At 36.1% G+C, this 13,153-nt stretch overlaps 1 protein-coding gene across 1 annotated transcript in view; it reads left to right on the top strand.

Moving 5' to 3' along the window:
- Positions 1-9,470, top strand: part of LOC108359823 (homeobox protein abdominal-A-like) — a 55,435-nt gene extending 45,965 nt beyond the window's left edge. Inside the window, exons 5-6 of the mRNA XM_017611855.1 lie at positions 9,078-9,125; positions 9,454-9,470. Coding sequence (XP_017467344.1) covers positions 9,078-9,125; positions 9,454-9,470 — 65 coding nt within the window. The remainder of the gene's footprint in view (positions 1-9,077; positions 9,126-9,453) is intronic.
- The last annotated feature ends 3,683 nt before the right edge of the window (positions 9,471-13,153 follow it).

A 13,153-nucleotide genomic window follows, 5' to 3' on the forward strand; every position in this document is an offset into this window, starting at 1 on the left:
GAGAAAGATTCTGCGAAAGATTTACGGACCTTTACGAGTTGGTGATGGCGAATATCGCAGACGATTTAACGATGAGCTGTATGAGCTTTACAACGATATAGACATAGTGCAGCGAATTAAAATTCAGCGGCTCCGCTGGCTTGGCCATGTCGTTCGGATGGACAGAAACGCTCCTGCTCTGAAAATATTCAACGCGGGCCGCGATGCTGGTAACAGAGGAAGAGGAAGGCCTCCTCTGCGTTGGAAAGACCAGGTGGGGAAGGACTTGGCTTCACTTGGCATTTACAATTGGCGTCAGTTAGCACAGAAAAGAAATGACTGGCGTGCTGTTTTGGACTCGGCCAAAATCGCTTAGGCGGTTACAGCGCCAAATAAGAAGAAGAAACATAAAATAACTAATTTTTGTGTACAACAGGATTATCGGTTATTAAAACACACTTAGTAAAATTTTTCACTTAAACAAGCGTCATAGTGTTATTTTTTGAAGGCTTCTGAATATTTATTTTTAACGATTTTGTAGCAATTTTGCGACAAAATGTATTTTCCCCATGTAAAATACGTGGGAAAATTCAAAGCCTCGGCGGTGTGGGTAAATATTATTCGATTTCAAACTAAAAAAATTGGTGTCTCTATATTTTTGATATTCTTCAGATCTGGGGACTGGCTGGAGGAATAAACTTTTGAGCCACTCTAATGTACATATATTTGTACACTGTTTGTATGTACGTTTATTTGTCTTAGTGGCATTCTTGACAGACATCAATTATACATACATACATTGAGCGTTATTGTTTCGTTTGAGTGATGCAAGAATGTCTGAATAAATGCAGTCTTTGCTTCTCGCGCTAATTTTTTAAATTCATTACAACAAATAATTTACCGGCAACACTAGTAATTGTGCACAATTCCACTTGAATAAGTTTAAAGTAAAAACGCTTGCATTTCATCTCACTCAATAAAGGCGATCATTGTTTCTGGTGAAAATTTGCAGGACTGATAAGATTACTTTTATTAAAAATCATAGGCCTTACGCCCTACTATTCTCCGTCAATAGTTTGTTATTGTGGCAGTTTTTATTTAGAATTTTGGCATATGCATGTAACTCCATTATGGGTGTTTCCATTGTCACTTTTCGTCATCATATTTACTATCTGACAATCAAGCAGATTGTGACATTTCGTGTTCCCATACCCAATAGCTAAAATCCTTAAAAGGTTATTACATGTATATTAGAGTGGTTCAAACATTTTTTTTTTTGAAATTCATAACCGCTACCTCAAATTATTGTTATTTGTGATAAAAAAAGGAAAATATGTTTTTTATAAAAATGCTTATGTTCTCAATATTTTTATTATCTTGACATGTTAAAATGCAGCTAAAAATTTGTTTTTTACATATAATTACTCTGGTATTATTGGGGAACATTCCCTTAATTACATACCTGTTTTGGACAGTTAGAATGGTCCTAGTGCCCGAAAATATGCTCTCGAAAAGAGACTAGTAAAATTAAAACGTTGATACTGAACGATTTACGCATTATCATGGGTTGGAACTTGTTACCAGGGGGTCTCTGGGGTTGCTAATTGGGAATCTGTAGTCAGATTTTCGAAATTCAAAATGGCGGATCCAAAATGGCGGTAAATTTTTTTTAAATGATTGGATTTGATCGAAACACGGCACTCAAGAGTTTTTGTGGTCGCCGATTACGAAACTGAAGTCAACATTTTTAAATTCAAAATGGCGGATCCAATATGGCGATCAAATTAAAGAAAAAGTACTAAAATTAAAACGTTGATACTGAGCGATTTACGCATTGTCATGGGTTGGAACTTGTTACCAGGGGGTTTCTGGGGTTGCTGATTACGAATCTGATGTCAGATTTTCAAAATTCAAAATGGCGGTTAAAGGTTTCAAACAAATCCAATCATTTTTTTAAAGTTGGTCGCCATTTTTGATCCACCATTTTGAATTTTGAAAATCCGACATCAGATTCGTAATCAGCAACCCCAGAAACCCACTGCAAACGTGTTTTAACAACCCTTGACAATGCTTAAAACGTTCAGTATCAATGTTTTAATTTTAGTACTTTTTTTTTATTCGGTCGCCATATTGTGTCCGCTATTTTGAATTTAAAAAAATCTACTTCAGGTTCGTAATCGGCGACCCCAAGGACTCTCGAGTGCCGTGTTTTGATCAAATCCAGTCATTTAAAAAAAAATTGACCGCCATTTTGGATCCGCCATTTTGAATTTCGAAAAACTTACTTCAGATTCCTAATTTGCAACCCCAGAAACCCCCTGGTAACAATTTCCAACCCATGACAATGCGTAAATCGTTCAGTATCAACGTTTTAATTTTACTAGTGTCTTTTCGAGAGCATATTTTCGGGAACTAGACCCATTCTAATTGTCCAAGACAGGTGTGTAATTAAGGGAAAGTTCCCCAATACTACCAGAGTAATTATATGTAAAAACCACATTTTTAGCTGCATTTTAACATGTCAAGAAAATAACAAAATTAAGAACATCAGCGTTTTTATAAAAAACCGACCAGCGCGACCTCTAAGAAAACTTTTTTTTCAAAATAAAAAAAATACGTGTCTCTTTTTTTACACAAATAACAATATTCTGATTTAGCGTTTATGAATTTCCAAAAAGAGTGTTTTTATGAACCACTCTAATGTATATGTATAAATAGCTAGCAAGTTGTTTAAAACGTGTTTTAGCAAAATTTTTGCAATTTTATTGCGGATTTCGGTAGAATACCCATCCAGTATAAATTGGAAAAAAATTTTATTTAAGCAAGCTTCAGCTTTACAACGTTTTTTCGCAACTTTTTCTTGTAAGAAAATAAATGGGTCGATTATCGATAGCAATCGAACTTCAGTTGTGTTGCTAGTTGCCAAAACGATATTTCACATGGCAACTGGCAACTTTCAACTGACAACTGGAGTTGCTACAAAGTGTGTATACAGGCGACAACATTTTTGTGGTTGCTGGGAATGTTTTTGGAGCGTATTTAGGAGCGAAAATTGAAAAGTGTGTCATATATTTTACTTTTTAATAATTTCAATGATATTAACATTTTGCAATGCAGTTTGCTGTTACAGAATATGGTGAAAATAACTTAACATTTTAGTTCCCGTGGAGTATGCCCTTTTGGCGAAACAATAGCGACCACTCATTGCAAATTTTTTCCTTTATCAACTGAAGCATCTCCAACCACACCAAGTTTTCCAAATTGAAGTCATTGCTGTGGCACTTCCTTCTGCGAAAAATCGAAGAGGTGCGCAAGCTTTTATGAGCGGAGGCATTGAAGTTGAACGAAGTGGTTCATCTGTTTATTAACCAATTATACTACAGCTTCTTTTGGAAGTTATCAATATGCTTTGAAAATGAACACAAAACGATATAAAATAAAAACCTTGAAAGTATTAACTTTTGCTTACAGTGCACGCGGTAGATCTAGAGGATTGGAATTATCCTTTAAATTTCGCCTGATTGAGGCCGCGTTCATGTACTTCGCTTCCTCTTAAACAAATAAACGAGATGAACTTAGCTATTTTGCTGTCTTTTCCTTCTTCTTCTTTCATTATTTTAATAATTTAATTTTACTCGCACAGCTTGTTTACGGCCACTTGCTGGTTGTCTATCTGTCAAATTTTGATTATCAATAACTCTACAGCAACTGACGATAGTTGGCATTCGTAATACAAATTTTCTTTCCAGTTGCGTTGCCAGCTGGTAACCGAACCGTGGTTGCGTTGCTATCCGTAATCGACCCAAAAATCTTATTTGAGACTGCGTATTAAAAAAAAAAGATACAACCTACAGTATATAAAGAATTTGCTCGACCACGAAGTTCAAATAATAACTCCCGCATTTACATATTCGCATATTCGCATCTAATTCTGCTTATTCTTATTCGCGGCTGTAACGATCTAAACGATTTTTCTGTGCCAATTAACACCAATTGGAGAAGTCAAGTGAAGCGGAGTCCTTCTCCACTTGGTCTTTCCATCGCAGTGAAGGCCTCGCTCTTCCTCTGCTACCACCAGCGGGTACCGAGTCGAATACTGGAGCGTTGGTGTCCTTTCGAACAACATGGCCAAGCCAGCGGAGCCGCTGTACATCGCTGTACAGCTCATCGTCTGCGGTACTCGCCCGTCACCAATATCTTCCGCAAAATCTTCCTCTCGAATACTCCAACAGGCGTCATTTTCCATGCTTCTGCGCCATATACATACCAACACGAGCATGAATTGCCTACCCAGTTCAAATTAGCACTTATTGGCAAGAGTGATTCTGCGTTGGATTTCGATGCTGTGTAAATGCGTAAATGCTGGTTCCCAAGTAGACGAAATTCTCGTCTCAATCTCGACCCTTACGTCCTCGCCTTGAAGCAAGCGCCTCGCAATATAAACATGTATTCGATTAAGAAACCACCCCTTTCCAGCAATAGGTTGTGCGCTCGGTCTGGGACCAGCTATGTAGAAACCCCTTCCACCGAAAAAATAATAGCATTTAATTATCTGTTCAAAAATAATAATGTCTTAGGTTAGGTAATATCGAAGATATGAGCGCTACAGTAAATAACTATTTTCGAAAATGAACTATATTCATTTAATAGCAGATAGTTTTCCGAGCCACGCAGTGTTTTAAATTTGATACCCTGATTTATTTCATATATAAAGGATTTTATAATAAAACTGTTTTTTAGGGGCCTGCAACTTGTTTATAAAGTGTCCTAAATCTACATTCTTCTATCGTATGCTTCATATTACCGGCTTTAAAAATCTGGTTTTAATATATCATCCCCTAAATTTGAGCTATGTGTATAAATTTCATATATATCTTAAATAGAATTATGACTTACAAACAGTGCACGGACTTCGAAAAAATTAATAGTTGTAGATTTTACATAGGAAAATGGTTGAAGTTATTAGATTTTTTTTAAAAGAAACAATACTAAAGAGTTCGTACGCATATAGGATGAAGCTTGGCGAATTCATAAAAGGTGCTGCTAACAGAGGAGTGGTTCTTAATGCCAAAATGAAGTATGTGCTGTACATTTGTTGTAGTTCTTACTGGCATTGTGTGTAAAATTTGTTAGTATATGTTTTTTGTCCTGCGAAAATTCCATGTCATAGCACCATGCTGTGTATATTTTTTATACCCGAGCGCACTTGTGCACAAGAGTATTATAACTTTGTTCACAGAACGGTTGTTTGTAACAGGCAAAACGAATCGAGATAGATATAGACAAATGTATACATAAATGATCAGAATAAAAAGAGGAATCGATTAAGCGGTGACTGTCTGTCCGTCCGTCCGTCTGTGCACACGATAACTCGATTAAAAATTGAGATATCTTAACGAAACTTTGTACGTGCACTTCTTTTAGGCGTAGGACGGATGGTATTGAAAATGGGCAAAATCGGACAATAACCACGCCTGCCTTCCATATAACGGTAATTTTCAGAAATACGAAAACTGCGATATTTTAGTAACTGCTGAAGATTATTTACTCAAATTTGACATTTACAATAATTTTTAGACGAAAAATAAGAATATTATAAGTTTTTGGAAAATGAAAGTAGCCACGCCCACTTATGATTACATGTGCATATCTTGGTAACCGCTGCACCAATTGCTTCCAAGCTTGGCAAAGTTGTTAGCCTTGCTACAGCATACCAAATGGCCGAAAGTTTTTTTAAATCGGACAATAACCACCCCCACATCCCATATAACGGTAATTTGGAGAAATACGAAATCTTTGATAAATCAGTAAATATAAAAGATAACTTATTCAAAATTGATGCTTGTAACAATTCTTTACCAGGAAATAAGCTTATGATAAAATTTTGTAAAATGGGAGTGGCACCGCCCACTTATGATCACATATATGTATCTCGGTAACCGTTCTACCAATTTCTACCAACCTCGGTGTGGTTACTGTGCTTGCCACATAAAAGCAAAGCGTTGAAAATTATTGAAATCGGACTAAAATTTAGGCCGCTTTTCATATAACGGTAAATTTCAGAAATGCTTGAAACTTCAATATTTTTAAATTTAAGGACGCTAATTTACTCAAAATTTATACACCCCGGCTTACCATGTAGCGGTAGCTTTCATAAAGGTGAAAATCGTATATTTAATAGATACTTGCGCCGGGTATTTAATGTTCAGCTCCGTCGGAAATTAGACTTTCTTACTTGTTTAAACTTATGTTTGTAACAAATGTTTAAAAAAGTCAAACGTTTACCTTTTGTGCTAAAAGAGCAATGTTTGCTTTTTTTACATCTTATTCAAAATATTCCCCCAGACCCCCTTATTCTATTATAGATGTTTAAAAAATGCAAAAAATTTGTATTTTGGCACTTTAAAGTCAAAATATCTCAAAAACTGGAACCAATCTAATTTTTGAAGTTCAGATTCTGATTCCACGGAAAAAATCCAATAAGAATCAGGGTTTTCGTCCCGCGTCGCAAACATTTTTTGAAATTTTGTTGGACTGTATAATCAGTCCCACACACTAGAAAGATGAGAATGGACTAGCAACTATGATATGCAAAATTTTCGACGAAAAATTATGATTTTTGTTGGTAAAAATCTTTTAATTTTGCAATGTAATTTTTGAGGTTCAGATTCTGATTCCACGGAAAAAATCCAATAAGAATCGGGGTTTTCTTTCCGCGCCGCAAACATTTTTTTAAATTTTTTTGGACTGTGTAATCAGTCCCACACACTAGAAAGATGAAAATGGACTAACAATTATGAAATGCAAAATTTTCGACGAGAAATTATGATTTTTGTTGGTAAAAATCTTTTAATTTTGCTCAACTTTATGATGGATTTTTTAGCCAATACGAGGAGAAAACTAATGTACTCGCTAGATAGGAGCTGCGTTTTTATGATATCTAATTATAAAAGAATGGTTCCGTACGCACGTACATATGGGTGTTTCCAGCGGAAGGTCCACCACGACAAAAAAAATAAAAGTTTTATATCTAACGTATTTACGGGCCGATTTGTTTGCTTTTTAAAATATATACTGGCTATGTAAGTAGAATCATGTTTGCATAAAATGGTCTTCCTAGGTGGTGCCAAGGTCGAGATATTTCGAAAAACCGTATTTATGGTCCGATTTGGTTCGAATTTGGCGTATGTGGTTGAAACATAATAAATCATAGATTTCTAATAAATTGACCCTGAATTGGCGCTGAAGTCAAAATATAAAGTATATTCTACATAAAATACATGTTTTATTTGCGTTAAAAATTCATTTAAAAGCAATATTAACAAAAATATAACGATGGAAATTTATGTCACGTGACGCCACGTCACGTCACGTTTCACACTTGGGGTTGTAAAAGAGAATTGAAACAATTTGCATTAATTCAAAAAACTCTAACAACAACTAGAATTACTCCAAATCGTATTAAAATAAGATTCATGAAAATAGCCATCCACAATTCGCAGGGTTTTGCGATTTTGTAAGAAAAGAAAAAAATCAACTTCCATTTTTTGTCACGTAACGACACTCTCTTTAAATGCTTATATTTCAGGACCAAGCAGTTCGATTGATTTCATTTTTCGGTTAAATATAGAGCTAATTATGTGCTATACAATGGCCCAAAAAAGTTAAAGAAAACAAATGGTATTCCTTTTTTGTATCACATTGAAATCGTACGACTGTCACGTGCGCCACCATGGGAATGCCCATATGTAAGTGGGCAAATCTTCTGACTTCCATTCACCTGGGAGTGCCCAGGAGTGATTCTTTTGCGTACGGTTTAAATCGTCTACGTCGTCCATATATTTATATCAACGTATCCTCTGTGTAGCGATCAAACACCGGTTTGGGAGCTAGCTTAATAGAGAAGGCGTAAGACCTCGCGTACGCTGGGTTTGGGTCCCGCCACGTTAAACATCACTCGCGCGAAGAGATTGAAATGCTGGCCAACAGAAAAAACGCTCAAAAATTTTATCAGAGAGCTTACGGAGGGTTTTAAAACCAGGGCGAACTCCTGCACGAACAACCACGGCGAGTTATTGACCGATCTTCAGAACGTATTTCAATTATGGAGGGAACACTCTTCCACCCTCTTGAATGGCTGCAGTACTGAAAATGTCATTAAAAATAACCAATTTTTCTAAGAAAAATAATGATGCACATTCAAACACAATAATAATAATACTACGTCACCTTTATTTTGATACTGACTTTACCTTTATTCTTATCATTTTTTGTAGCCAGCATTTCCTCAAGGTAAATTTTGTAGTTAATGGGTTAACGCTTTAACAAATTTCAACTTATGACAGTACATTTCCAAAGCACATGTGTTTATGCTTATACGTCGTTCATCGCTGTCGCTATAAGTTGAAAGCGAAAAAACTTAATAATAATAATAGATTGGCGCTTACACAATATGTTAGTGTTTCTCCTCCGATTTGTGGTGTGCGCCTTGATGTTATCTCGCAAAGGGGAGGGACCTATAGTTTTACACCAACTCCGAGCGGCGATTGGTTTTTTATGAGTAGCTGGTTTTCATGTCAGAAATACAATCGGCCTGCCGAGGTGGCCGATATTAGAAAACAATGATTTTTTTCTTTTGTTTTTGATGTTAGTCCGAAACTGGGCTCGATACCAGGCTCTGCGGAATGGTAGTGTGCACTTCTAACGTGTACACCACAGCGACCGCCACATAGGTATGCTTAAGGCACGTTCATAAATACATATATATATACATACATACATACATGTATGTATCCTTTAATTCATTATATTTCATATGACGCCCATAGGAATGAGCCCGCGAAGGTCAGAAGTTTAAAAGACATTGGTGAAGTTAACATTGTAATAACCGCCGCAGGGAAATTCATTAACTTTTTTTTTGTTGGGAGACGCTTGATGCACATACATTCATATGTTTGTATGGCAGTAGCTGTGAAGTGACATAGCCTAGCTACATATGTCCTTTTTGGCCAAGGTCACTGAAGAAATTTTAGGCTAAGTATATTCACTGTATGCGTTAAAATATTAAAGGCTTAATGTGTTTTTCTTTCGTTTTTTAGATTGGATGGGAAGCCCCTTTGAGCGAGTCGTCTGCGCAGATTTTAATGGTAAGTACCCACATTTTCTATTCCTGTGTATGAATTTTCGTTGAAAAAGTTAAAAACAATGCTTCAAAAAATTTTAGTAAGTGTGGTGATTAAGGCGTTGATTTTTTACCATTGTCCTCTAGCGCTATTCACAAATATTACGAATACCGCGTGAGGATGCGCATGTACATACATACCTCCTTTACCAGCAACATTGTCCTTGAAAACGAAAAAACTATTCGCAGGTACATATGTATTTTTGAACATACATATGTACATAGATATTATACACATATTTGACTAGAAAGCATTTACTTTTTTATTGTTTTTTACCTTCTGTCTGTTAAAGATATTAAACCCTTCTGAGTTTTTTTTAGTTAAAGGCGTAAATATTTAGAACCCCGAGTTCGTTCAATTTATGTGAGATAACTGTTATAAAGGACTTCCACGAAGTACATTAAATTATTTAAGTACACAAAAAACGAGCACACAATTTTATCTTTAGTACGCTGAATTTTCAATTACATACATACATGTATGTATGCATGTGTACGCTTGAATAATATTGTACTACAAGGAAATATTACCTTATGCATTACTTTTTTAGTCTACATAAAACTCTCAAACTTTGTTTCGTCACTTTTACGTTTAAATTAAAAAGCAAGAACTAAAACGATCGCAACAATCAGTGGCAACATCAACGCCCTGCCACATGGCTCATTTGCAGCAATCGTAACATCGCGCAACTGTGAAATATGCCTGCCACATTGGCGAATTCGCATTTGAGTCGCCGACGTGGAACAGTAGCTGTTGATGGCTATGCCGCAATGTAGCTTTGTTGTTGATTGCAGCAATTACAATTGTTGCTGCACTTTTACGAGCTCACCAACCTATTGTTTTTGGTTTGTTGTGACGGCAATAGCCTTCAAATTATGCTCCTCAGTTGTCGTTCCTTTGTACTGATGCAATAAAACACAGCCGAAAAACAAATAAAATCCGCACTTAAAATCTGCTGTTTGTGGATCCACCTTCTGTACCTCCGCCGCCCATCTACATGAACTTCGGTGTTTTGCACCTCTCCGCTACTGAGGCTCACCCTCTGTCTACCGTTCTGTTGTCGCTTGCGTTTTGTTTTTTGTAGTTTTCGATTTGTTGTGTTTATGTAATTCGAAGCCTGGCTACAGGCGCAATGGGGCGCAACATTGGGCTGCGCTAATGGAAAGTGGATACCAACCGGCAAACATATGGACATATTACATACATACATTTGTATGTAGTGGGGATCGGTTTACAGGGAAGGCAACACACTGCAAAAATATTTATGTATATTGTATTTTCTACAGTGGGAGCCAAATATTAACCATTTTGTATGCCTTTTTTGAGCATTTCTTCTTTCTGTTTGTTTATGCCTCTTTACGAGATTAAATCTCAAAACAAGCAACAGGAGAACGTGATTTCATGCTGCTTGGGTTCTGACACAATGGTCAGATTGTTAGTTGGGGAGAGGATGGTTAACGGTGTTCTTGCCCCTCTGATGATTGAATGGTCAGTTCGTGTGCTCGGCCGGTTCCAGTCCGTTTGAAATTTCAGCTTTTATATTTACTACGTTTCACGACAAATAAGTCATTGGCGGCGAACGCTGGCTCTGTTTGTGTAGGTACACCTTATTGCATTGACATGTATGTACATTAGGGTGGTCCAAAAATACGCGTGAAAAGTAAAGTCGGAATTTTTATGCTCTCACCCCCTGGGATTGTTCTATACCGAAAAAATATGCCCCTATTTTTTTATTTTAAAATCAAAAAATATTTAGAGGTCGCTCAAAGCGCCCAAAGTTTTTCATGTATTTTGTATGGGGAAAAAACAACTTTTCGTATAAATGGCATAGAATTCTTAAAAGTAAATATTTTTCTATCGGATAACCCTGTTTCTCTGCAGCAGATTCCCAATAATAATACTAAATTTTTTATTTAGCCAATTTTTCATCGCAACTATAATTTACAGGTCCGCCAAAAACCCTGAAAAATTCAATGGGGGACCAATAAAAATCGTTAGTATTAAAAAATGTTTAAATACACAATTGGGTATTATTATTGAAAGTCTCCTGAAGATAACCAGAGTTTCGTCGGTGTCGGTAAATAGGGGAAATTTCCCCTCCCAAATCCGAGTCGGTCGAGAAATCCGAGTTTAGTTAAGAATTTCAATTACACTCTTGGTATTGTAATTCTACTTCCATAACAATTTCGTGCTAATTGAAATTTTTTTCTGATACGAAATTGGCCATTTCTTATACATTTTGTCGCTGAACTCATATCTGAAAAATATGCGCAGCATACTAAAATACATCTCTTGTCCTTTCACAAGCCGCACAGTATGATTTTGGAACACTGCACCCGAATTAGTCGTAGCGCTTTCGACAGAAGCAGCATTTTGATACGAAACAAAATGGTTTTGAAAGCTAAAGTAAATCCCTTTCAATTGTGGCCACTGAGCCACAATTACCCCTTGACATTAAAAAACATTGGTAAGAAGTAGTTTTCTTCGAAAAGAAACATGCAAAATACGCGGGATTTATTTCAAAACAAAAAATTTATGTATTTTTTTATTATACTAGTATTATAGATTTTGAGACGAGCAACACGATTCCACTGTTCAAAATTCGAAGAAAAATTTGAACACCTTAATTTAAAAAATGCATTATTTATTGCATTTTTTCTATTTACATGCAGCTGTGCATCCTTCACTCAATTTTCCCCTCAAACAATAAGTGCAATTCAAGACCTTTAATTTGAGCCAAGGTAGAGGGCCTCTAGGCCCTCTGAGAGCTAAGTTATACCAATTTTAAACCAAACTTCGAAACTGCGGTACAAGTTTTTACTCCGAAATTAGAAAAAAAAAATTGCGTAAAATGTCGAATGAAATTTCGAAGTTTAACTTTAGAATCGTAATAATTTAGCTCTCAAAGGGCCTAGAGACTTCTACCGTGGCTTAAATTAAAGGTCTTGAATAGCACTAAAAGTCATTTGTTTTTTCGAGTTAGCTCTAATATCTTATTTTTCAGTCGAGAAATTTAATTTTGAAATTTTAAAATTAGTAAGGTGTATTTTTCTCAAAAACATATGATTTGTAAAAATATAAATTAATTATAAACAATATATAATATAATAAAATAAAATGTCTATCATACTTGGGCGTACAAAATTTTTGATTCTTATTTCCCCTCCCAAAATCGAGCTCACGATCCGGCCCTGTATACTTAAATATGTAGATACATGAGATGAAATGCCTTTGCATAACTGCAGAATGTTCATCGCGGACATATTTTGTACCCAAAAAATGTAGTGTTCATTTATCTATTACAAGAAATTAAATTTATTTGCAAATTTTCGCTCAACCACATTATTATGTTTTAGTTTGAAATAGTGCTACTGAAGACCTGTACTTTTTGATAAAAAAAATCAGCATAAAAAACTAAAAAAAAAAAACAAAGCAATAAATTTATATTTAAGTACGAGGTGTATTTTTACAACGCTTTTATCAACTTGCAATGTTGTGTTCCAGAAACTTTCAATGTTGTGGATCCAGAAGCTTTCAATGTTGTGTGTCCGACACCAAAGCAAAGCTTTGAAAAGCTCCTATAAAAAAGCATAGTGAATAGGGCGAGGTAGATGACATCTAGATGTCGCCCTATGTACTACGTTTGCTACACCGGAAATAGACGACACGCCATTTCTTTAAATAAAATTAGTTTGACTATTGTCAACTAAATCGAATGCTTTGTAAGTGAAGTGACTTGTGGACCAATTGAGGTATAGGTGGACCAGTTGGTAGCCACTTTGGGACCAGTTGGTAACTAGTTCGTGGGACCAGTTGGTAACCAGTCGGCGACCAGTCCGGGAACCAGTTGGGAACCAGTTTGGGACTAGGCCGAAACTACTTACCTTCAGAACAGTTGGGGACCAGTTGGTCTTTTTAAGCTCCTGTGGCCGTTTTAAGGGTAATTCTTGGGCTCCTGCACTGCCGCTCGGGGTTTCTGCCTTCTACGGTGG

This window comes from Rhagoletis zephyria, unplaced genomic scaffold, assembly GCF_001687245.7.
Source record: "Rhagoletis zephyria isolate East Lansing unplaced genomic scaffold, Rhagoletis_zephyria_1.1 Rzeph_scaffold_00470, whole genome shotgun sequence".
In the NCBI taxonomy this organism is placed as follows: Eukaryota; Metazoa; Arthropoda; class Insecta; order Diptera; family Tephritidae; genus Rhagoletis; species Rhagoletis zephyria.